The sequence below is a fragment of the Hyperolius riggenbachi genome, chromosome 7 (assembly GCF_040937935.1).
Source record: "Hyperolius riggenbachi isolate aHypRig1 chromosome 7, aHypRig1.pri, whole genome shotgun sequence".
NCBI lineage: Eukaryota > Metazoa > Chordata > Amphibia > Anura > Hyperoliidae > Hyperolius > Hyperolius riggenbachi.
In genome coordinates, this window is record NC_090652.1 from 33080074 (window position 1) to 33106838 (window position 26765).

General features: G+C 44.7%; 1 protein-coding gene across 1 annotated transcript in view; it reads right to left on the minus strand.

Moving 5' to 3' along the window:
- Window positions 1-565: 565 nt before the first annotated feature.
- The window catches only part of LOC137525467 (uncharacterized), a 75278-nt gene continuing 49078 nt past the window's right edge, over window positions 566-26765 (minus strand). The window contains exons 8-12 of the mRNA XM_068246566.1: window positions 20641-20745; window positions 6152-6182; window positions 5547-5617; window positions 2929-3027; window positions 566-836 (exon numbers count right to left, since the gene is read on the minus strand). Coding sequence (XP_068102667.1) covers window positions 787-836; window positions 2929-3027; window positions 5547-5617; window positions 6152-6182; window positions 20641-20745 — 356 coding nt within the window. The 3' untranslated portion in view covers window positions 566-786. The remainder of the gene's footprint in view (window positions 837-2928; window positions 3028-5546; window positions 5618-6151; window positions 6183-20640; window positions 20746-26765) is intronic.

The following is a 26765-nucleotide window of genomic DNA, read 5'->3' on the forward strand; positions in this document are numbered from 1 at the left end:
ACACTGATGCAGGCTAATAATAAACACATAGATGGCAGTTGTGCTGGTTGCTGTTTAGCAGTTAGATGTCAGGTGATCAGTACTTCAGCTTACATCTGGAAATATGCCTGAAGAAGGGGACTAGATCCCAGAAAGCTTGCATTATTTAACTTTATCAGTTAGCCATTAAACGGTATTACTTTTACAAGACTTTGTTTTTTTTCTACCTGCATCACTTACTATATGCAACTGAATACAATAAAAGACATTAACAATTAATCATCTATTATCAGTGATGAGCGAAAATGCTAATATTGTTTTCGCATTTATTTTCATGAAAATAATGTTAAATTTGATTCTTGAGCAAATTTTTTTTTTTTAAAAAGTGTTAATATTTTTCGCTGTTTTCATGTTTATCGTGAACTGTTGCGATAAAAATACAGATGTTTTGCACTAAAATTGTCATGATAAAAATTAAAGTTTTATGCATTTTCACAATCAAAATAAATTTTTTTGCAAAAACGCGAATATTTAAGAACTTTTTTCGCAAAAAATGTTATTTCATTGAAAATAGAATTTTTGACGCAAAAATGACTTTGGCGAAAATTCACAAGGAACGCTATCTATTATGACATGCGTGCAACATGTGACGAGTGTGCAAATCCTAAAGCACTCCCATCTATAAATAATCCCCACCCCTTAGGTTTCCAAAATATGAAATTGCATGGTCAAAATTTGGAAAAGTCAGAGGTGTTTCTTGATCCCGTAACATTCTCCCTCGGTGCTGAAAACCAGCTCAACCAGCCGTCACTCTCTTTCCACATTGACGTAGTCTCCATCCAGGGCTGAGGCTGCGGCTAAAAGAGAGAAAAAGCAATGCTGGCAACAGATGGAGTAAAGTGTGACATGATGACAAAATATAACGTGTATGCACAGTCCCAGTCCAACACAGAACTAGGCTGTGTTCCTTTTTACTTTTTCTCAATGTAAAGGTTGAAAAGTCAGGGTTCCTCCATTTTAAGGGATCTCATTGGTTAGTGTAATAACCAATGGGAAACTCTGGTGGCAAAATGAAAGATGCTTTTGCCAGGGTTTCCCAGTAGTTCAGGGGCGGTGAGGGTGGGTGTCGGCGGTGCAGCGTGTGTGGCGCTGGTGGTTGTCTTGGGTGCTGTGGATGTTGGCAGGGGGTTCTGTTGGTACCAGTGGTACTGCTATGGGTGTTGGCAGGGGGGTTGTCAGCAGCAGTATTTGCGGGGTTGGGGCTAGTTATACTAAAGAATAGCAATCCCTCGCAAAGCATTTTTGAATGTGTCACTGGGGCTTCCAATGGGAATGCGCCTCATTGAACCAATGGGAATGCTCCTCATTGAACCAATGGGAATGCTCCTCATTGAACCGATGGGAATGGTCCTCATTGAACCAATGGGAATGCTCCTCATTGAACCAATGGGAATGCTCCTCATTGAACCAGTGAGAATGCACCTCATTGAACCAATAGGAATGCTCCTCATTGAGCCAATGGTAATGTTCCTCATTGAACCAGTGAGAATGCTCCTCATTGAACCAATGGGGATGTTCCTCATTGAACCGATGGGAATGCTCCTCATTGAACCAATAGGAATGCTCCTCATTGAGCCAATGGTAATGTTCCTCATTGAACCAATTAGAATGCTCCTCATTGAACCAATGGGAATGCTCCTCATTGAACCAACGGGAATGCTCCTCATTGAACCAATGGGAATGCTTCTCATTGAACCAATGGGAATGCTCCTCATTAAACCAATGGGAATGCTTCTAATTGAACCAATGGGAATGCTCCTCAATGAACCGATGGGAACGTTCCTCAGGATTTCCATCAGTGTGTTAAGAGGATCTATGGGGAGCCCAGGGGGTTCTTAAACCGTAAAATAGTAAGAGGCAGCGTCATGTGCGACATGAGTACGAAGATCTTAAATCAAGACCTAAGAGGATATTGGCAGGGGACATTTTCAAGAATATTGGCATGGAATCATTAATTAAAGGTAAGTAATTCAGAACATTAAAGGGCATTTTTCACAGTTGCATTTTTTATTTCAACTTAACCCTTTGTGGGGCTCTTCTGAAGAACAGCTGCCAAAAAAACTGCAATTTTAAATCTTATTGAGCACTATAATGGACAACCCGTTTTTCATTTGGTCTGTACAAGAACAGTGCCTATACAATAAATATACATAAGATTAAAAAGCCCCTAACTCTATATATGTGTATCGAAAAGGATGGATTCATATTCCTCATTCATAGTCAATCTATTTTCAACGTTTCCAAAATTAGCCACAGTTCCCATAAATAGTCCGTCAATACCCATTTTGAAAATAGACTGACTATGAATGATTTACGAGGTGTGGTGTGTGAGAAAGGGGAATCTACCCTTTTGGATATTTACACTTTTATTTTTTTAATCAGGTGAATCTTAGAACATGCATATTTACGTTGTAGGTTACTGCTGTTGTACAGACCTGATGAAGCGGCCAGAGTCTCACGAAATGCATTGTCCATTGACATTCTTCACTTTTGTAGCCAGCAGATTAGGCATTAATGGCTGTGTGTTGTTCTTTTTTTGGGACAGTAAATTTACACTGTTATTCAAGCTGTACACTGACTATATTAGATTGTATCAGAGTGTCCTCTCTTCAGCGTTGTTCCATGAAAACATATAATAAAATATTTACAAAAATGTGAGTGGTGTACTCACCTTTGTTAACTGGTAAAGTTTGCACCATTGACTTTGATGTATTTAACCCCGAAATCTGCCAACAAGTTGACAAATTTTAAAGTGAAATACACCGCAATTATTTGAAAAAATTTAATAAACGTAATCTTTATGTGGATCACACTTTAAAAATGTCCATGCTCATCCCTATTATAGTACAGTAAAGTAGCGGGTGGCGCAGCCTAGGGGACAACACTTACAGGAGGGAGAGCCTTGCACATTCTCATACGAATGCCGGAAATTATCAGAGACAGTCGACACCTTCCCTTCACTTTCCACACTGGATCTTGTGGCTGATACTAAAGGAACAAAAAAAGTTCAGTCAGCAATGAAAGCTACAACCATGTTAAAGTGGATCCGAGATGAACTTTTATACATTGCATAATTGTGTTCCTTTCATATAGTTTATAGGGCATTCCTCAAGCCAAATACTTTTTTCTTTTTGTTTTAATACTCTAATTCCCTATAAACTAAACAAGCCTCGCCCACAGCTTCTCCAAAACGCCAAGGCACTCAGACCCATGTAGCAAGGGCTTATGGGAGCTCAGTCTGGGCAGGAGGAGGAGGAGGTGTTACTAGTCAGAGATTTCAGAGGCAGAGGGGAGGAGGGAGGAGGAGGGGGGAGTGAGCTGAGGGCTGGAGATGCAGTTGCAGATTACCTGTGTAATGATGACAAACAGAACTTGGCCGCTCTCATTGTATCACAGGAATAATTAATCATATTCTATTGAAGCCGTTTGCAGCTATTTGCTGTGTAAACTATCTCAACTTTAGATAAGATATACAGACAAGTTACTTGTTATAGTTAGTTTTTCATCTTGGATCTGCTTTAAGTGTATCTTAGACGTACTAAGTAGCAGAATTTATACTTACCTGGGGCTTCCTCCTGTCCCATGTATTGCGTGGGCTCCATTGCTGTCCTCCTGGGCCCCTCCATTATTCTACAATCAAGGGTGCAGTCGGGCTGCTCTGCGCATGCATTGCATGCAGCCGCGTGTGCTCCACCATTGCACTTGCATAGCCAGGAGAGCTCCATGCCTGTTCTTGTACTGGGTTGTTTATGTGTTACTCTATGTCAGTTTTCCATCCACCCTTTAACAATTTACAATGCTGTTCACAGGCGCCTGATGATGGAAAAACGGCCCCCACCCTGAGTGCCTCCTTCCCTATGCAGAGTCCTGATGAGAGTGTAAATGAGAGGTTACTCACCAGGGTCTCGGCATTCCACTGACCAGATCTCACCTCTAGCTCCCATAATACACGGGGCACCACTAGCTACTTAATAATGAGGGTACCTCTCTGGCTACCTAATACTAAGGAGCACCTGTAGCTATCTATGACGGGGAAGGGAAGTAAGGGAGAAGTGACAGCTGGGCCAGCCAGCACACTTGAGGTGCAGTTCAGTGAGTGTTTGTAAATTTAGGGAGGGCGAAATCTAAGGTGCCAGGACATATGTGCCTATAGGCTCCGGTGAGGTAAATCCGGGCCTGTTCCAAACCTCCTTCTCCCAATCACGTGACCTGCCTCAGGAGCTAGAGGTATGCAGCATAGAGTGTGCAACTGTCAGAAAGATCCGAGGAGATCCGAAGCAGCACTAGGGCCGGTAAATATTGCACTGCTCCACTGCACACCTTGTGGTTGCTATAGTTACACCACTTTTTCTCCTCATGTGTTGTTACGCCTCTTAGTTTTAGACTGTTCAATATACACTGTATGTTCAATTTTAACCACTTAAGCCCGAAGGGTTGTTTATTTTTTGCATCTGAGCAACTTTCACATCCCATTCATTTGCCAATAACTTTATCACTACTCATCACAATGAATTGGTCTATATCTTGTTTTTTTCGCCACCAATTAGGCTTTCTTTGGGTGATACAATTTATTCTAAATCCATTTTAACAGGAATATTAAGAAAGAAATGGAAAAAAAATCATTATTTCTAAGCTTTTGGCCATTATAGTTTGAAATTAATACATGCTACTGTAATTAAAACCCATGTATTTTATTTGCCCATTTGTCCCGCTTATTACACTATTTAAATTATGTCCCTATCACAATGTATGGCGCCGATATTTTATTTGGAAATAAAAGTGCATTTTTTCAATTTGCGTCCATCACTATTTACAAGCCCATAATTTAAAAAAATATATAAATATACTCCTTTGACATGCATATTTAAAACGTTCAGATCCTTAGGCAACTATTTATGTTTTTTATTACTATTATTATTGTAATTTTTTATTTTTTTTTATTAAAAATTTTATTTGGGTATTTTTTGATGTGGGGGGTAAACAGATCATTTTAAATGTTAAAAAAAATGTATTTATTGGGCCACAAGATGGCCACAGTCAAAAAGTCCTGGGAGCGACCGATCTCGCTCCCAGGAACAAGAATGAGGACAGGGAACTTTTTGAACTCACAAAAAAACGCAGTGTCTGATGAGACGCTGTCGGCTTTTCTGCGGGGGGCTTAGATCAATGAAAGGGATGTATAATCCCTCTCATTGATAGCTGGGCTAAAGGCTGGCGGGGGGAGCGCACGCGGGAGCACGCCCATGAGCACGCGCGGCCTGCGGGAGTGAACGCAGCCCAACTGGACGAGAATGTTCGTCCAGTTGGGCTTAAGTGGTTAATAAACAATGTATCCCCAGACTGTTTTAGATTTTGGTCCCTTTAGTGATTAAGTTTGACACACTGGGTTAAAGCATGTAAGTTTGAACTAGTTGCTGAGAGGGAACACTTTCCACAGTAAGCAGAATTCTCATTGTAAATCTCTTTTATACTATAGTCAGGATTAAAACGCACGTAGGGAGACCTACTTTTCATGTTTTCCGCAGTGGTTGCTTTCTCCAAGTCCATGTCACTGCTGCTTGGAGTTGGAAAAACTTCCCTGAAACAAAACAATTATCACTATGAGAGGGAAGTATCACATAGCCACATGCAAATCAGTTTTTTTTAAAAAACATACAGTAGTTTAAAGTGGGATTAAACTCCAAAAACTTCAGCAACTACTCTTAGTTACATAACGGAACATTTGAAAGCTTTCCCAAGTATTCCCTGTATGTAAAATCATTAATTTTCACTGCAGAGAGCAGGAAAAGCTTGCCTACCTCTTGTCATCAGCAAAGGCAAGAATCTCCCTGTGCCTGTGTCCTAGCTCTCCCACACTCCGTTTCTGTGGAAGTGACTTAGCTGTTGCTAGGGCGCCTTGTCTATTTAGCAGAGTGAAGACACAGGCAGAGAGCTTCATCACACCCACATCAACACCTTTACAACATAACCTTTTTCTAGTAAAAAAAGCAATGCTCTCTTTATCCCCTCTCTCTCTCTCTCTCTCTCTCTCTCTCTCTCTCTCTCTCTTCACCCCCATGTACATTATAATTGAGTGATTAGTCTTTCCCATAAGAAGTAAAATTTCTCTCACAGGTATGTGTGGTCTTTTTTCATCACAGGATCTGCAGGAAAAATAGCAAAATTAAATTGGTATTACAAAGCACAAAGATTGCAAGTTATGGTCAGTCATACAGAAAGGGTCACCTGAAATACTTCTGCAGAAGGCTTGGCTTTGATACACCCTCACACCTCCAACCAGGGCAGTTTCTAGGCTAAATTGCACCCAGGGTTGGGGTGTAAAAATCCCCCCCACCCTTACTGTGAAGACAGGTATAGGTGCCTGCAATATAGGTTAGCCAGGTCTAGATGCCCCAAATATAGTTAGCCAGCTATAGATTCCCCCAGTACAGGTAGCCAGGCATAGTTGCCCCCAGTATAGGTTAGCTAGGTAGGTGCCTCCAGTATAGGGTAGCCCATGTAGTTGCCACCAGTATAGGTTAGAGAGGTAGGTGCCCTGAGTAGGTTAGATAGGCAGGTGCCTCCATTATAGGTTAGATAGGTAGGTTCCCCCAGTATAGGTTATATAGGTAGGTGCCCCAAGTATAGGTTAGATAGGTAGATGCCTCCAGTATAAGTTAGATAGGTAGGTTCCTCCAGTATAGGTTTGATAGGTAGGTGCCCCGAGTATAGATTAGATAGATAGGAGCCCCCAGTATAGGTTAGATAGGTAGGTGCCCCGAATATAAGTTAGATAGGTAGGAGCCCCCAGTTAGGTTAGATAGGTAGATTCCTCGAGTATAGGTTAGATAGGTAGGTGCCTCCAGTATAGGTTTGATATGTAGGTGCCCCGAGTATAGATTAGATAGATAGGAGCCCCCAGTATAGGTTAGATAGGTAGGTGCCCCCAGTATAGGTTAGATAGGTAGGTGCCTCCAGTATAGGTTAGACAGGTAGGTGCCTCGAGTATAGGTTTGATAGGTAGGTTCCCCCAGTATAGGTTAGACAGGTAGGAGCCCCCAGTATAGGTTAGACAGGTAGGTGCCTCCAGTATAGGTTAGATAGGTAGGTGCCTCCAATATAGGTTAGACAGGTAGGAGCCCCCAGTATAGGTTAGATAGGTAGGTGTCCCCAGTATAGGTTAGATAGGTAGGTGCCTGAGTATAGGTTAGATAGATAGGAACCCCAACTATAGGTTAGATAGGTAGGTGTCCCCAGTATAGGTTAGATAGGTAGGTGCCCCCAGTATAGGTTAGATAGGTGGGGCAGTATAGGTTAGATATACTCTACATCTATAGCCAAACCCTGCCACATCCCAGCCATACTCTGGAGACACACTCACATCTCTAGCCACATCAAAGCTACACCCCTGTCACACCCCTCATCTCTAGCCACACCCTGCCACATCCCAGCCATACTCTGGAGACACCCCCAAATCCCTAGCCACATCAAAGCTACACCCCTGTCACACCCCTCATCTCTAGCCACACCCTGCCACATCCCAGCCATACTCTGGAGACACCCCCAAATCCCTAGCCACATCAAAGCTACACCCCTGTCACACCCCTCATCTCTAGCCACACCCTGCCACATCCCAGCCATACTCTGGAGACACCCCCACATCCCTAGCCACATACTCTGGAGACACCCCCACATCCCAGCCATACTCTGGAGACATCCCCACATCCCTAGCCTCAGCCTGCCACTTCCCAGCCATAGTCTGGGGAAACCCCCACATCATTAGCCTAAGCCTGCCACATCCCAGCCATAGTCTGGGGAAACCCCCATAAGGCCCACATCTCTAGCCACACCTTGCCACACCCCCACACCCAGGGCCTTATTTCTGCAGAGGCCACAAAGGCCTGGACTTTGTATTGCTGCAGTGAAAGGGGCAGCTGGACATGAAACATTGGCAGCTGCATATGGAGTAGGGGTCTGCAAATATAAAAGAGAGACTGCATGTGGGGAACAACACATGGAACAGGGAGTGCTGCTCTGTAAGAGAACTGTACATGAAAGAGGGGTGCTGCGGGTTGACTGAGTACAGAGATAATCCAAAAATAAAGTCGATAACAAGCCAAGGGTCATACACAGAAGATCAATCAGTCAAGCAAGAAGTTCAGGAATCAGGCAAAATCGTAGTCACACACAGCAGAGGTCAGTCCAGGCAGCAATCCAATACGATAGACTGCAGATATCACACGTTTCTCATTTACAACATTTAATATTAGCTTATCAAAGCCTCTAGCTACTGCTTAACCAGCCCGCTGCCATCTAATTGTCGCACATGTAAAAAGGTAATTTGGTTGATGGGGAAAGTGGCAAGTAAAATATTGGTAAAATTACCGATTTTCAACTGTTGGGCAGTGGCCAACGGTAGTTGTAGAATATCGGTAATTTCTTACCTAACCTCTGCTCACACTAACCCCCCCCCCCCCTCTACCAAAGCCTAACACTGACCCTCCTGCTGCCACCAATATTTATCAGTAAACCTAACCCTCTTTTCATGCTAACCCCTGCCTCTAACGAAGCCTAACCCTAACCAACACCCCGCCACAATCTCTGCTGATAATTATCACCTGACACTATTCTCCACCAATTTTCGCTCTACATGACAGTAATCTACCCCACCCCACAATCTCCACTGATATCAGTACTGATTCCGATGCAAAACAATCCACAGATATCTGTGCCATCTATTACTGCTATTTGTCGGGTGCCACCAACACCCAAATTACACAGTGAGTGCTAATATAGCCACTACAGTTAATATTGTGGTCTGTGTGGCACCCATTTCACCAAAACCACTGCCGGTGTTCAAATTCCCTGCTTCACCTAACTTATTAGCCATTGCTGGCTTTAAAAAGCTTAACTTATTTCCTGTAATGGACTGCGGAGACACCGCCGCGCGGTCTGACAGCGAGGCGGCTGAGGCCACGTTCAGACCGGCGGTTTCTCCGCAACAGCAGCGTGCGCCTGCTTTGTTTGAGCCTAGTAGTAGTGGTGCTCAAATACCCCTTTTCAAAATTCGAGTTAGGTCGAATTCGAATAGTAAATTATTCGAGGTCAGTCGAATATTCGAGTCGAATAATTTTTACTATTCGATTCGACCTCGGAATTCGAGCTCACTATTCGAGTCGGTATTCGAGCTCATTATTCAAGCTGACTATTCGAAATGGCCTTAAATAGCTTCCAACACTTGTTTTGAGGGTGAATGATGCAAGAAACCTCTTTTTTTCCAAGTAACAACAGCAAGTGATTATGTGGGGATGTTCCTTTAAAAAAAAAAAGTTGAAAAGAGAAGTTGTGTCCAGAAATTTGTTCAGTACTGTATATACTTCTTCTTCTTCTTCTTTATCTTCTATATCTTCTTCTTCTTCTATATCTTCTTCTTCTATATCTTCTTCTTCTATATCTTCTTCTATATCTTCTTCTTCTTTTATATTGTCTTCTTCATCTTCTTCATCTTCTTCATCATCATCTTCTTCTTCTTCATCTTCTTTTTCTTCATCTTCTTCATCTTCTTCTTCATCTTCTTCATCTTCTTCTTCATCTTCTTCATCTTCTTCTTCATCTTCTTCATCTTCTTCATCTTCATCTTCTTCATCTTCTTCTTCATCTTCTTCATCTTCTTCATCTTCTTCTTCTTCATCATCTTCTTCTTCTTCATCTTCTTCATCTTCTTCATCTTCTTCTTCATCTTCTTCATCTTCTTCATCTTCTTCTTCATCTTCTTCATCTTCTTCTTCTTCTTCATCTTCATCTTCTTCTTCTTCATCTTCTTCTTCTTCATCTTCTTCTTCTTCTTCATCTTCTTCTTCTTCTTCATCTTCTTCTTCATCTTCTTCTTCTTCTTCATCTTCTTCATCTTCTTCATCTTCTTCATCTTCTTCATCTTCTTCTTCTTCTTCTTCTTCTTCTTCATCTTCTTCTTCTTCATCTTCTTCTTCTTCATCTTCTTCATCTTCATCTTCTTCATCTTCATCTTCTTCTCCTTCTTCTTCTTCTTCTTCTTCTTCATCTTCTTCATCTTCTTCTTCTTCATCTTCTTCATCTTCTTCTATATCGTCTTCTTCTTCACTTATTTCTCTTTTCAAAATTTTTTTTTTAAAGAAATGCAGCTATTTTTGAGCGTAACAAATAGCTGGTGGCGCACGCATGTTGGAAGCGCCATTGTATGTGCTCCCTGGCAGTGGAAACACACAGACAGCAGGAGGTAAATTCAGCAGCAGGAGGAGGAGGATGAGTGTGTGGCAGCAGGCACTCAATGAGGCAGGCAGCGTGACATAATAGCCCTGGTACCTAGCGGTGATACCAGGGCTGTAAATAAACACAGCAGGCAGGAGGTCCCAGACAGCGGTTGTGCAGCCCACATTGTGTCCAATACACAACTGGGACAACACAGTTTTCAACCCGGGCACCTCAGAAAAATTAAACCTTTTTTTTTTTTTGTTTTTTTTTGTTTTGTTTTTACAACAAATTACACAGATATAGCTATTTTTTGACGTAATAGCTGGTGGCAGAGTGGCAGCAGAAGGTAAATCTGTGTACCCTGGCAGTGGGAAACACAGACAGACAGCAGCAGCAGCAGGAGGAATGGAGGAGTAGTGTGAGTGTGGCAGCAGGTAGGCAGCGTGACATAATAGCCCTGGTACCTAGCGGTGATACCAGGCCGTAAATGAACACAACAGGAGGTCCCAGACAGCGGTCGTGCAGCCCACATCGTATCCAATACACAACTGGGACAACACAGTTTTCAACCCGGGCACCTCAGAAAAATTAAACCTTTTTTTTTGTAATGGTTTTGTAGTTTTGGTTTTACAACCAATGACACAGATATAGCTATTTTTTGACGTAATAGCTGGTGGCAGAGTGGCAGCAGAAGGTAAATCTGTGTACCCTGGCGTTGGGAAACACAGACAGACAGCAGCAGCAGCAGGAGGAATGGAGGAGTAATTATGTGTGCAGCTATTGTTTGACGTAATAGCTGGTGGCAGACTGGCAGCAGAAGGTAATTCTGTGTACCCTGGCAGTGGGAAACACAGACAGACAGCAGCAGCAGGAGGAATGGAGGAGTAGTGTGAGTGTGGCAGCAGGCAGGCAGCGTGACATAATAGCCCTGGTGCCTAGCGGTGATACCAGGCCGTAAATTAACACAACAGGAGGTCCCAGACAGCGGTCGTGCAGCCCACATCGTGTCCAATACACAACTGGGACAACACAGTTTTCAACCCGGGCACCTCAGAAAAATTAAACCTTTTTTTTTGTAATGGTTTTGTAGTTTTGGTTTTACAACCAATTAAACAGATATAGCTATTTTTTGACGTAATAGCTGGTGGCAGAGTGGCAGCAGAAGGTAAATCTGTGTACCCTGGCGTTGGGAAACACAGACAGACAGCAGCAGCAGCAGGAGGAATGGAGGAGTAATTATGTGTGCAGCTATTGTTTGACGTAATAGCTAGTGGCAGACTGGCAGCAGAAGGTAATTCTGTGTACCCTGGCAGTGGGAAACACAGACAGACAGCAGCATCAGCAGGAGGAATGGAGGAGTAGTGTGAGTGTGGCAGCAGGTAGGCAGCGTGACATAATAGCCCTGGTACCTAGCGGTGATACCAGGCCGTAAATGAACACAACAGGAGGTCCCAGACAGCGGTCGTGCAGCCCACATCGTGTCCAATACACAACTGGGACAACACAGTTTTCAACCCGGGCACCTCAGAAAAATTAAACCTTTTTTTTTTTAATGGTTTTTTGGTTTTGTTTGTAAAACAAATTACACAGATATATAGCTATTGTTTGACGTAATAGCTGGTGGCAGAGTGGCAGCAGAAGGTAAATCTGTGTACCCTGGCAGTGGGAAACACAGACAGACAGCAGAAGGGCAGTACACTGTAGGTGTAAAATGTGTGGCTGCAGGCGACGTAATAGTCAAAGTGAACCAGGCTGGCTTAGTGAGCAGGAGCCAGGAGGTGGTAAAGGGTGGTAAGGCACATTAACGATGGTTCTTAGCCAGTTCATGTCCCCCTCTCGCCGACAACAGGGGCCAGGAACTCGCCTTCCACCCACGCCTGGTTCATCTTGAGAAACGTCAGTCTGTCCACAGACTTGTGAGACAGACGTGAGCGTTTCTCGGTGACCACACCACCAGCTGCACTGAAGCAGTACTCGGACAGCACGCTGGAAGGGGGGCAGGACAGCACTTCCAGGGCGTACTGCGCCAGCTCGCTCCAGATCTCCAGGCGCTTGACCCAATACTCCATGGGATCAACAGGGGCATCGCTGTCAAGCCCGCTGTAGGACCCCATGTAGTCAGCCACCATGCGGGTCAGGCGCTGGCTGTGACCGGTGGAGGATGCTGCTGCATGCACCTCCTCTCTAGTCACTGCTGCCGGAGCCTCTACAGTCCTGTAGAGCTCGTGGCTGAGAGACAGCAGGTCTGTGGGGCGCTTGCTGCTGGATGCAGGCACCTGCTGCTGCCTCTGTGCTGGCTGCTGGACAGTGGGGGTGGAAGGCTGGGGGAAGGCTTCCTCCAAGCGCTCAACAAGGGCCTGCTGCAAGCTCCTTATTTGTTGCGCTGGGTCTCCTCCTGCAGGCGGCAGGAACTGGCTCAACTTTCCCTTGAGGCGTGGGTCCAACATCATGCTGATCCAGATGTCCTCCCTCTGCTTCATCTGGATCACCCTGGGGTCTCTGCGCAGGCACGTCAGCATGTGCGCTGCCATTGGGAAGAGGCGGGCCACGTCTGCTGGCACATCGACGGCAGTGCTGCTGTCCTCATCCTCCTCCTCTGCCTCGTCAGCCTCATCCTCTCTCCACCCCCGCACCAACTCAGCTGCACTGTGCTGCTCCCCCTCATCAGCAGCAAGGTCAGGGACCTCCACCAAGTCCTCCTCCTCCTCCCCCTCAGAGGTGGACTGTGCAGCTGCTTGCCGCTCCTGCTGGTCCAAGGCTGCCGCTCCCTGTTCCAGCAAAGCATCGAGGGCCCTGTTCAGCAGACAAACCAGGGGCACCCAATCGCAGACCATAGCATGGTCCCTGCTCACCATGTTAGTGGCCTGCAGAAAGGGAGCCAGCACTAAGCACACCTGCTGCATGTGCCTCCAGTCATCATCGGGGACGATGGACGGGATGTTGCTGGTCTTGTCCCTTCTCTGAGCGGCGGAAACAGTGGCCAGGGCAAGGTACTGTTTGACAGCGCGCTTCTGTTCAACCAGACGCTCCAACATCGCCAGGGTGGAGTTCCAGCGAGTCGGAACGTCACGGATCAGCCGATGGCGTGGCAGATCCAGCTCCTTTTGCACGTCTTCCAGGCTCGCACAGGCTGCAGCCGAGCGCCGGAAGTGACGCACAACGTTCCTTGCCGTTTCCAGCAGTTCGCCCATCCCCTGGTAGGTGCGCAAGAACTTCTGCACCACCAGGTTCAGCGCGTGGGCAAGACAGGGGATGTGGGTCAGGTTTCCCCTGTCTATTGCGGCAACCAGATTGGCCCCATTGTCGGCCACCACCTCTCCGACTCTGAGGCCTCTGGGGGTCAGCCAAATCCTCTCCTGCTTCTGGAGTTTGGCCAACACATGGGTTGCCGTCAGCTTGGTCTTCCCAAGGCTGACCAAGTGCAGCAGCGCTTGGCAGTGGCGGGCCTTCACGCTGCTGCTGAGGCGGGGGGTTTGGCCAGGTGTGCCGGAGGATGGCAGAGGATCGGAGGAACCTGCTGCAGTTCCCCTGACCCTGCGGGGTGGCACCACCCACTGTGTTGCTGCTGCTGCTGTGCCCGCTGCTGCTCTCCCATCCTCACCCCCTTCCACCAAGCTGACCCAGTGGACAGTGAAGGACAGGTAGCGGCCTGTCCCGAAGCGGCTGCTCCAGGAGTCCATGGTGACGTGGACCCTTTCACGAACCGCGTGCTCCAGCCCTCGCTCCACATTGGCCATCACAAAGCGGTGCAGTGCAGGAATGGCCTTGCGGGCAAAGAAGTGTCTGCTGGGGAGCTGCCAGTCTGGGGCTGCGCAAGCAAGCAGCGCACGAATGTCGCTCCCCTCCTGCACGAGCGTGTACGGCAGGAGTTGGGAGCACATGGCCCGTGCCAGCAAGCCGTTCAGCTGCCGCACGTGACGGCTGCTGGGAGGCAGAGCCCTAACCACCCCCTGGAAGGACTCGCTCAAAAGGCTCTGGCGTGGCCTTTTGCTGGCACGGGAATCAGCAGACACAGCGGAGGAGGCCACTGAGGACTGGCTGCCAGAACAGGCCTCAGTGTCGGCGGCAGGAGTTGCAGAGGGGGGAGGAGCAGTGCGTTTCCGCACTCCTGCTGGTGCTGCTGGAGGAGCAGGAGGGCGGGTGGCTGCTGCTGAAGGCTGTGCAGTGATGGGTGTGGTGCCACTGCCAGCACCAGATGCCTTCAGCCTCTGGAATTCCTCATGCTGGTTCAAATGTTTCGCAGCAAGGTGGTTGATGAGCAAGCTGGTGCTGAACTTTAAGGGGTCTGCACCTCTGCTCAACTTCCGCTGACAGTGGTTGCAAGTGGCGTACTTGCTGTACACAGTGGGCATGGTGAAATATCGCCAGATTGGTGACAGAAACATCCCCCTACGGCATGGAAGCGCTGCTGCCTGTCTCCCTGTGGTGGTTGGGGGGGGGCTTGGGTGCGGCTGGTGGTGGTACTGGCAGATGCTGCTGCTGCTGCTGCTGAGCCTGAGACACCAGCAGGCTGTGGGACCTGCCTACTGCTGCCAATGCTTGCAATGATGCGCCTCCTTGCAAGGCCCACAAGCGCATCCTCCTCCTCCTCCTCAGAGCTGCTGAGGACAACATCCCCTGGAGGTGGTGGCACCCAGTCTCTGTCTGTCACCGGGTCATCATCATCCTCCCCCTCCTGAAACATGTCCTGCTGGGATGATGACCCCCCAAACTCCTCTCCTGATGCATGGATGGGCTGCTTGACTGTCGCCACAGTCTTGCTGTCCAATCCCTCATCCCCCAAAGTGCCCATCAGCATCTCCTCCTCCAAATCGCCAACAACAGCAGACAATACCCTGATGGTGCCTGGGGTAAAAATACTGCTGAGTGACAGGTCGCCAACTTGTGACGGTGAACTGGCCTCCTCCCCAGACCTTGCTGGGCGGCTGCTGCGAACAGGGGTGGTGGTGGTGGTGGTGGTGAGGGTGGAGGCCTCGGATGCAGAGCTGATGGCGGGCTGCTCATCCTCCGTCATCAGTTGCACCACAGTGGATGCATCCTTTTCCTCAATGGGACGTTTCCGACCCGGCTGGAGGAAAATAGGAGCAGGTGCTACACACTGCTGCTGCTGTGTCTCTGCAGCGTGAGTTGCAGATGCTCCTGCTGGGCGGCGCCCAAGGCGTCCATGGCCAGTGGCTATGGGAGGAATGTTAGCCACTGACGCTGCTGCTGCGGAACTGTGCATGGTGGCGCGGCCGCGGCCTGCCACAATGCTGCTCCCTCTCCTCCTGATTCCCTTGCTGCCCTTCCCCTTGCCTAAACCGCGCTGGCTGCCACTTCCAGACATCTTCGATGTTTTGGGCGTAAAGACAAAAGTTTTTGAAAAGGGCGGGAGAAAAGTGGGGTACTTTAATGGAGTGGGTTGGTGGGTGAGGTGACTGAGTGAGTGTCCCGACTCGCTAGTACAGTAAGTAAGTAGTAACAGTCAGGAAGTACAACTAGCAGCAGTTACAATAATCACTATTAGTAGTAATCACAAGGAAATAGAGTGTGTGTACACTACAGACAGTGAGTGCACGCACGCGCGCGCAAACACGCGCAGGAGCTGGCCTATGAACAGAGAGTGAGTGAGTGTCCCTAGTACAGTAAGTAAGTAGTAACAGTCAGGAAGTACAACTAGCAGCAGTTACAATAATCACTATCAGTAGTAATCACAAGGAAATAGAGTGTGTGTACACTACAGACAGTGAGTGCACGCACGCGCAAACACGCGCAGGAGCTGGCCTATGAACAGTGACTGAGTGAGTGTCCCTACTACAGTAAGTAAGTAGTAACTGTCAGGAAGTAGAATTTACAATAATCAATCAGTAATCAGAAGGAAATAGAGTGTGTGTACAGTACACAGACAGTGAGTGCACACACACACGCAGGAGTCCGAGCTAGTAGCCTAGTATGAACAGTGACAGTGAGTGTCCTAGTACAGTTACAGTAGTATATAACAATCACTAAGTAGTAAAGGGACAGCAGAAATACTGTCTAATACTATCTAATACTAATACTGTCTAATACTGTCTAATACTAATGAGAAATAAACTAACAGAGGACAGGAGGACAGCTGCTATGACGCTATTCGAGCTCGGTATTCGAGCTCGAATAGCGCCGTTTGCTCGAATAGCTCGAATAGTGAATGGGCTATTCGCGTTTACTCGAATAGCCCATTCGAATAGCCACAGCTATTCGGACCTCGAATACCGAGCTCGAATAGCTGGAAAAGAGCTCGAATATTCGAGCTACTCGAATATTCGAGCTCTGCTGAGCACCACTGCCTAGTAGTGCACACAGATGGAGAGCTATGCACGCGCACGCTAACAGGCAAGCCCTTTATGCCAATAGGAGAGGGATCAGCTGATCTGGACGATCAGCTGATCCCAGCGCAGCAGGTGATTGGCTGAATAGGACTGGGCGGCGCTGAGGAGCGCTCTGCTATATATACTTCTTCCCTGTCAGTTGCTAGTTGTCTGCGGTTGCGAATGCTTATGTGTTAGCACTCAGACCGTAGTCAGATCCTTCAGTGTGGTTGAACCAGGTGGACCTGGGAAGCCAGATTACTGTGTTATTACTGTGCTATTATTGTGTTATACTTCAGACTAGTTCCAGGGTGTTGAGACCACGGACCTCACACCCAAGACTAGGGATATTGTGCTATTATTGTGTTGTACTTCAGACTAATTCCAGGGTGTTGAGACCATGGACCTCACACCCAAGACTAGGGATATTGTGCTATTATTGTGTTATACTTCAGACTAGTTCCAGGGTGTTGAGACCACGGACCTCACACCCAAGACTAGGGATTCTGTGTCATTACTGTGTTATTCTTTAGACCAGTTCCTGGGTGTTGAGAACACGGATCTCACACTCTAGACTAGGCCTATGCTTGATATCTGTTATGACCTATTGCTCTCCTGACCTTCCTTCTGCTCTCTGATTCGGTACCTACGCATATCTGATTACTTGTTGCCAACCCTGCCTGTCCCTGGTTATCGAATCAGTCTTCTGTCTATGTACCTTATCTGCTCGTGTGTTACCGACCCGGCCTGACCGACACTTCTACCTGTGACATCCCCCCCCCCCCCAGTGGGGTATCCAGTAGCTGCAGGGACTCCCTCAGAGGGACCTCCTTGCAAACCTGTCAGGGACTCAATCTCACAGGAGTCTTTTGACTGCAGTAGAGTCTGATTCCCAGCAGTCAGGGAATCACTGGCTCATATACAGTCACACCAAACATTTACACTTATCAGGTGTCCAGAGGTTAGTTATACTTGTATTATTGGTGATTCTGCAGATCATCAATAATCGGGTATAAATCTGTATTCTTGGTGATACTGCAGATCACGAATAATCAGATTCTCTCTGTGTGCTGACACCGATCGTTACATTTCCCTTCTTAGGTAGGGCTGGTCCTTCAAGTAAGGCACAGGGGGCAATTGCCCCCAGGCCCCAGAGTCCACAGGGGCCCCTTGAGCGTCTCCCCTTTGCAAATGAAACTTGTCCAGCTGCAGGCAACTGGGTACCTTGGCATGGCGTGTGTCTGTGTGACGAGTGCAGTGCTGGTGAGCGGCAGGCAGGGAGGAATGTACTTTACCTTAATCCATGCGCTGGCCCAGTTGCCAGGACTGGCACTGGCATTCATACAAAGCGAGCAATTGTCCCAGGGGCCCCATGCCGCCGCACACTGCCAAGTGGTCTCCCCCACTGCTCCCTGGGGCCATGGAGCACAGGGGGCCCAGTTGGTACTTAACCACTTGCTTTCCCTATGACGTGAAAATAAGTCTCTGCACTCTCCTTTCTAAAAAATCTTATTTATCTCTGACCAGATAATACCACTACAGAGTTGTAAAATAATGACAGCAAACCCCTCTCCTCCTCCCAGGGAATTCAATGTTAATAGTTAACTAGTAAACAAGTGAAAATACACATTCCAGGAGCAGACAATAGCAGATTGTATACATTACTTAATTGTTACATCTAATACATTATCAAAACAAATGAACTGTTTAAATAAACAGGAGGGATAGACAAATAAAATGTGTGGGTTTAATGTACAATAGAACTGTTACATTAAAGCTATAATGTATGAAAGTGGATACATTGTGTATTTTTGCACTTTTTTCCTTATTTTCCTTTTAAAATGCATAGAAAATAAGATAATTACTAATAACAAATATCAGCCACAAAAAGCCTTATTTGCCCTGAAAAAAACAACAATGTATAGATCATTTAGTTGTGATAATTATTGATAAAGTTATTGCCAAACTAATCACAGCTGAGATGAACTGTGAACATTACCAGGGTAGTGAAGTGGTTAATGTAGTCGCCATTAACTTCCTTGTGTTTCTCAACCCTCTGACTTTGTCTCACTGACCATAAACTACCGTATGTGCAGTGACTGACTGCATGAGAATGTAAATTGCCCAATTAACTCATATCCATAGGGTAGGGGCAGGTGGCAGTGCTCAAGAGTGCCTATATCTGAGGGCCCCATAAAAGTCTTGCTATGGGGCCTCATGATGTCTCGCTGTGCCACTGGTTTACAATATTAATTTACAGATTATTTAGTCAGTGTTTGCTCATTGTAAAATCGTTCCTCTCTCTGATTTACATTCTGAAATATATCACTGGTGCTGAAAGGTTTAGTTCTGTCAGGCATTCTGTATGGAATGGTCATTACTGAGAGTTCTATGCACAGAGGGAGATACTGCTTGCTTGGCAGTTGGAAAAAAGTTATTTCCCACAATGCAACGAGATTCAAAGACAGCAAACTGTCAGGACCTCTACAGCGAGTTACATAAACAGATATAGAATGTAGTGATTGATGAGTAAATCCAATATTAAAACGGATGATAAGAGGCAGACTGAGCTCAATGATTCTGTAGTTAACTAGGAGATTATGCAGCTAATGCACAGGAAAGCCTATAGCGGCTGGAATATGTACACAGGCATGTTACATAATATACATACTGGCTGCATCTCATTACTGGCTGCTAAATGACCTCTACAGAGTCATGTGTAATGCAATCTAATGCCTCGTGCAGAAATGTGGGGATAGTATAGTATTCCAAAAACATGCTTATCCTTGCGATTTTCAGCCACGTTTTTTCATGTTTTTTTCCTTTTTGAGACTCAGCGTTTTGCAATTTTTCCCATCCATTTTTTTTTTGCATTATTTATTTATTATTGTTATTATTTTTTTTATTTTTTTCCCCTCTTTTTCCCTTCTTTCCTTTTTTGCATTATTATTTGAATTTTCACATTCCAATCTTCCCATGCATACCTATGAAGTTAATTTTCATGAAATAGTATGTCATTAACTTCACATTATTTCACATTTGGAATACGAAAATTCCCATTTCTAATGACTTACATTTTCTGCAATTTGTATATCCAGTTAAAAGAAAAAAAATATATGTAGGTGGATAATAGAATATTGGTAAAATGACCAATATTGTATTGCTGTTATTTTGCGCCCATTTCTACATGCACCGCTTTCATGGGTATGCATCCTGCACTGTATCCATGCTCACAGCAAGCTGAAGGTTACTGCACAGCAGGGCGCCCCAGCGCTTGCATCAGTGGTGTCTGTCACTCCCATGGAGATATCAGTGCGTAACCAACGTATGTACAAGCACATACATTTTTCGCCCAATATGTATGCAGCGCTGCGTAATATGTTGGTGCTTTAAAAATACAATAAATAAATATGCAGATATACTCCGTCCTCATTCTGTCTGTGATTAGTCATGTAGGGGTAGGGGGCAGGTCTACAGTTGGCTCACATGGATGACACGCATTGGTAAATAAACAATTTGGCTCGCAACTTAGACTGTCTTTTAGACTTTGGCCCTTTATGTGATGGATGCACTTGAAACAAAAAGAAAAACCGAGAGCCCAATATAATGCAGTAAGTCTAACAATTGTTGGCGAAATAATTAACAGATGTGGATATACTCACAAACATGGGTTACCACATAGGCAACCACTTGAAATGCAGGTGGGGAGTATTAGAACCTGACCCCACTCAGGTTTAAGAAGTCGCTCTCTGTAGATAGAAAGAAGGGGACAGTCCCCTCCACCCAAGGTGGACTATATACTGTGCAAATTTGGACAGAGGCGCCAGGCAGGTTAAAATGATCTAAAAACAACTAAAAAGGAGGAGTACAGGTGGACTTACCTCCTGAAATGATGGACAATCTAGATTGTTCAAATCGCAAATAACAATTTATTTTGGCATTCTGCCCTTTTTAGTTGTTTTTAGATCATTTTAACCTGCCTGGCGCCTCTGTCCAAATTTGCACTTTATGTGATGGAGTTTGACACCCCTGGTAAAACCTTGGGCACTGAAGGGATGTCACTTACTAGCTGGAGAAGGGCCCATGGCCACATTTTCGTACGAATGACAGAAGTCTTCTGAAACCGATGAGACTTTCCCTTCACTTTCCAGGCTGGATCTCATGACTGGATCTGAAACAAGAGATTAAAGCAAATGTGAAAAATATAGATATAAAAGAAACAGACAACAAGGTAGAGTGGAGCCTCTGGATTATCCAGAGACTCCCTGTGTCCTCCAGGACCCCTCTGCTGCTTGCCTGGACCCTCTTCATCTCTGCAGCCAGACTCCCCTCTGCAAAGGCGAAGAAGTGATCAGCAGAAGATAAAATTGCTTAAAAAACAAAATAAAATAGAAAAATGGAGAGGTGGCTTACCTCTCGAGTCGAGTGACACAATTATAAAGGCAAAGTAGGTTTTATTAGCACAGGCAACGCGTTTCGTGGATGCAAGCCCACTTCCTCAGGCCAAGCAAAGTGCCACGGGTTGTGCCGCCAAAAGTTTGGAGCGCCTCGAGAGTTAAGCCACCTCTACCTTTTTCTGTTTTTATTTTGTATTTAACCACTTTGTCTTACTTGACGTATAAAAACGTCAAGGAGGACATGCGCGCTCCCGGACGCGGATTCGGTAGCCCAGGAATCAATGTATCGGGCTATGGTGCCTGATCACTGATTCCTCTCCCCCGCAGAAAAAGCAACAGCTTCTCTCGGAAGCTTCGCTTTTTCTGACTCCTATGTCCCTCTAAGCGTACATTGTATGCTTAGAGTGACGTCATGTTAACAAACTCAAGGCTGCCATCTTGTGGCCAAAGAGTAAAACTACATCTAAAAGGAAAAAATTACACTACACAAATATTTCCCTAAATAATACACTATTTACTTCCCACCCTCCCAAAAATACCCACATAAAATGTTTAATAAAAAAAACCAAAAACATTACAATAAAAAACAAAACAAAACACATAAATATTTACCTAAGGGTCTAAACTATTTAAATATCTATGTAAAGATGAAATATTTCTATATATTGTTTTTTTATAAGCTTGTAAATAGTGATGGATGCAAAACGGAAAAAATGCTCTTTTATTTCCAAATAAAATATTGTCGCCATACATTGTGATAGGGACATAATTTAAACGGTGAAATAACCGTGACGAATGGGCAATTACAATATGTGGGTTTTAACTATGGAGGCATGTAATTTTTCAAAACTATAATGGCCGAAAACTGAGAAACTAAACATTAGCTTACCTGGTAATGCTATTTTAGGTAACCCTCCAGGACAGGTATACATCGAGATCCGGCCCCTCCCAGGAAACAGGAAACATCCCACAGCCTCTCTATAAATTAAAATAATTGTCAGGTGATCGGCAGTATGTAACCAAGAAAAATACAGAAAAACAGGTCTAGACTACCTGACCACCTAACCAACTATGATAGTGAAAAAAACCAATCACGAAGTATTACATATGATTTCAACACTTACATAGTCATGAAACAAATGACCATATATTACATTCATAATACTGTTTATATACATACTATTATACCCCAAAAAGGGTGGGTTACCCACCTGTCCTGGAGGGTTACCTAAAATAGCATTACCAGGTAAGCTAATGTTTAGTTTTTCCAGTAACCCTCCAGGACAGGTATACATCGAGATGATGAACAAGAAATAAAAACCATCACCAACTTAGGGTGGGCTGACCGCTTGTAAGACTTCCTTCTGAAATCCTGGTCAAATGTAGATATACGATCTAGTTTGTAATGCCGCATAAACGTTTCCAAATTCTTCTACGTTGCTGCATTACACCTCTCCAGAGGAGAAGCACCAGTTCTGAATCTAAAATGTTCCATAAGAATTTGACTAACACTCAGCAAAATGTCTCTCCTTCTCTTTATCCTTGAATGGATTTGGATAGAAACTTGGTAAAACTATCTATTGAGTGCTATAGAAAATGTCTCCAATTTTGAGAATAAACTCTGAACTGTTCCTAAACACCCATAACTCTTAAGTATTAATTCCTCAGTAACTAGGCTATCAACTTCACCTTGTCTATGCCTGGTACTGTCTGACTGTCATCCTGGATACGGAAATATTTTCCAAAACTAGAAGTAGACGGTTCAGGGGTGGAAATGGAAATGCTAGTTTGAAATCCCAAATCTGAGACCACTGCTGACAGATTGTCCCCGATGTTTAGGAAGCAAAAATGTTGACATTTGGTATTCTTTCTGTTGCAAATAAATCTGTGGCTGGGTTTCCCCAGACTTTTACTCCACAATATTCCGGGTCTCTAGTGACAGACTAAAAAGTTTCTGTGACCTCATTCCTCCTGGCCGACTTACGTATGCTACAACAGTGGAGTTGTCAGTCCTCAACTGTACATCCTTTCATGATACCATGTGTTGAGTTGCCACCAGGGCTAACTTCACCACCATTACTTCCCTGAAATTTGAAGAGTGATTTTTCAATTGTTGCTGCCAAGACCCAAACACTTGACTGTGAGACACCCAGCCTGATAGGCTTGCATCCGTTAGTATCGCCTCCGTAGGGAATTGCCAAAAGCATTCCATGTGAAACAGACTGGGGAATTGTCAACCATATTTGGTCCTCTGTCACCCTGTTTGGAACCGATATAATTTGGTCCAGGGAATAAACTGACTTGTCTCATCTTTTAAGAATCCAACACTGCAGGTATGTTTTAAAGAGTCTCTGTACCAAAAATTGCAACGTTTTTTCTACCATCCTACAATTTCCTAAAGCTATTCTAATGTGCTCTGCCTTACTGCAGTACTTTATACTCGCACTGTCTCGGTAATAAATCAATGTATCTTTCCCCTGTCAGACTTGTCCACCTGTGTCTGGAAGGCTGCCAACTCTTCTGTGCTGGTCTGTTTATGCACACCCCTCCAGGCCCCTCTCTGCACACTCCAGTGTGTGTTTTATTTACATAAGCCAGCAGCATCTCTGCTATCTTATCAGTGATAGAAGAGAGCTGGATAAAAATCCTCCTCTGTTGTGAAAGTAGCTGGCTGACACATACTGAGGAATTACAAACACAGGCACAAGCAGAGCTGTCTGCAGGAAGCCTGTCACTTCAGTGCATGAGAGAAGCAGGGGACAGAAGGTAAACACACAAATGATCTTTTGAGATTCAAAAGGAAAGCTGTATACAGCCTGCTTGTGTATGGATGTATTTTCTATGTGTGGACATACTGTACATCAACCTACTTCCTGTTTTGGTGGCCATTTTGTTTGTTTACAAACAAACTTTTTAAAACTGTTTTTGACTACTTTTAATGCGGCGGGGAGCGGCGAAATTGTGACAGAGGGTAATAGGAGATGTCCCCTAACGCACTGGTATGTTTACTTTTGTGCGATTTTAACAATACAGATCCTCTTTAAGGTACACTGGACTGCTGAAGTAATGGAAAGCAACAGACCCAAAAGTTTCATTGTATCCCTGATTGATAGCATTTGTAATGTCCTGAAATTTTCTACCAGCTGCATTACTTTCAATATCTTTTGCTCTGGTAGAAATCCCTTTTGCTCCAAAGAGCTTATCAGAAAAAGCCTAAGAACTGTACGCTTTGAGTGGATTCTAGCTGTGACTTTTCCAGAATTATCCATCCGGCCTCAGAAAACTGAGAAATCTCTGGGATTTCATCTCGACCGTGACATGCCAATAGGCGTCCTCAAGAAAACGATTCGCTGCCAGAAATTTTCTGAGAGAAAAGAGATTCTATCCTGAACTTCTGGTATCTTATAAATTGGTTCAAAGGTTTGAGATTCAGGATAAGCTGATACTTTACTGACAACTTATTTTAGATATGCTACTCCATCCCAGGTCTTCATATATAAATGTTTCTCCGGAGACATTAGATAAAACTGCTGCTCTTGCTGTCAATCTTATAGATTCAGATGTGCTGTATCAATAATGAAATTAATCGCTTAAAACATAACAGTAAAAAAATTCTCTCTTCACTGGAACCAATTTTGATATGACGCTCAACCTGATGCATCCATAAATCCAGGGTGCGGCCAACACAAGTGTTAGCCGCAACCAGATGATTGATGAATGAAATGAAATTTGCACAAATAGTTTTTTTTTTTTTTTTTTTTTTAAATAGAACAGATTTCAAAGGGTCACACACATGACTTAAAAGTCCAGTGCAGAGAAACCTGGACGTATGCGAGGTGGAGAAAAAAATTATGTTGTGTTTACTTAATTGTATCAAAGTGAGATTTTTACTGTGGACAGGTGATGCAGCCGCTGCACGCTCCTTTTGGCAGTTGGAAACAGCTACAAACAGCCACCTCCCACAATGCAGCAAGGTTCACAGACAGGAAACAGACAAGAGTATGTACTCAATTTCCTTGTGGGAGAGGCCTCACTACAACACCAGCCATACAGCGCCCCCCGATGGTCCGCCTGTGAAAAGGAAGACCTCCCATGCAAAAACGGGGCATCAATCAACCACCGACTGGGACAAAATTCAACTCTCGGTCGGAGCTTCTCCTGAAAGTATTTCTTCCTTCAGGCCTCTATCACAGTAGGACGTTTCGTTTTGATGCGACATTAAAGTTGTAAAGCAAATTACAACGCAACGCCCCAAAAAAGTTGCAACGCAACTTAATTCCCAGTTATCCTCGCAAACAGAGCATACAGTCAATGAAAAGTATGCTTCAAAGTCATTACTGAGCATGTGCAAACAGTCCAATGCAGCTAATAACGTCACGTGTATAACATGCAGCACTTTCTAATAACGCTACACACAAACGCAACGTGTGCACTGTGAGTGTCCCACAGACCTAGTATTACTGTGCGTTAGTCTGTGTGGAAACATTTTCTAACTTGCAATTTTAACGTCACACTGTGAAAGCTCCTGGACACAGACAGAAATTTAAAGCATTTCTGCCTTCCATACATAATGAATACAACCAGTTATGAATAAATTGCAGTCAGCTCTCAAAGCAAAAAAACTGTACTTTTAGGAACCAAGTTCATTCTAAATGAATACTAATACTTATGCACAAATGCAAATACGATAACAGTATGGCACATGATAAAATTTCTATCAGGATTTTTCCCATTGACTGTTAATCACAATTTTTTTTTTTTTTTTTTAAGTTGATGTGAAAACAGGAAAAACACCATTGGCTATTCATCTTCTGTGCCCGCATAGGTCATGTGTCGAAACAGACTCGGGAACATCCGATTTTCATAGCCTAATGAATTATATTTTTTTTTTTTTTTTATTTTTTATATAATGTATCAGTTGTACATATATAGGTTGATCCACAGCAGGTGTGCCAACAGTAATATCCGTATTAATTACAGGTAATTGGATAACTGATTAAAACGTAGGTAGAGGTGGTAAATCAATTTGCAAAGTAGCAGGAGCTTGTGCAGTTACCACTGCTTACTGATTAATTGGCTGAGTAACAGGTGAAGATGGAATAATTGTTCCTGCAGTAGTAGGAGCTTAAAGGGGTTCTTCCGCGAATGAGGAAAAAAAATCAAAATGGTTTATGCATGTTCTATTAAAAATCCTTCTAAAATAGTGTGAAAATTTTTTCAAAAAAATGAATGGTTTCACCAATACAACATGTAATGTATACAGTGACGGCTGACGGGACTGTGAGGCTAATCCATTTGTTAGGGGTGTTTTTTTTGTTACTTTCACTTCATAAGCTGCTCCCTACCTAGTTTTCATTGCTGTAATGCAGGGCTATGATGAAGTGCTGTGCAATGGCAGTTACAGCTGTTAAAATAACGGCTGTGCTGCTCTGTAGTTTCTGCTTGTACTTCCTCACAGAGCTGACCCCCCTCCCCCCGCCTCTCCCTGTAGGCAGAGGTCGGGCAGCTCTTCGGAGCAAATCACGTGTTTACCTCGTTGCCGGGCAACCAGACTTCAGCGTCTGTGCAGAGGACTTCCTATCCATTGCACGGCAAGTTAGCTGCCTGAGCTACAGTTCAGTACAGTACAGTACAGAGAGGGGGGGGAGGGGGGTCAGCTCTGTAAGGAAGTACAAGCAGAAACTACAGAGCAGCACAGCCGTTATTCAGCTGTAACTGCCATTGCACAGCACTTCATCATAGCCCTGCATTACAGCAATGAAAACTAGGTAGGGAGCAGCTTGTGAAATGACAG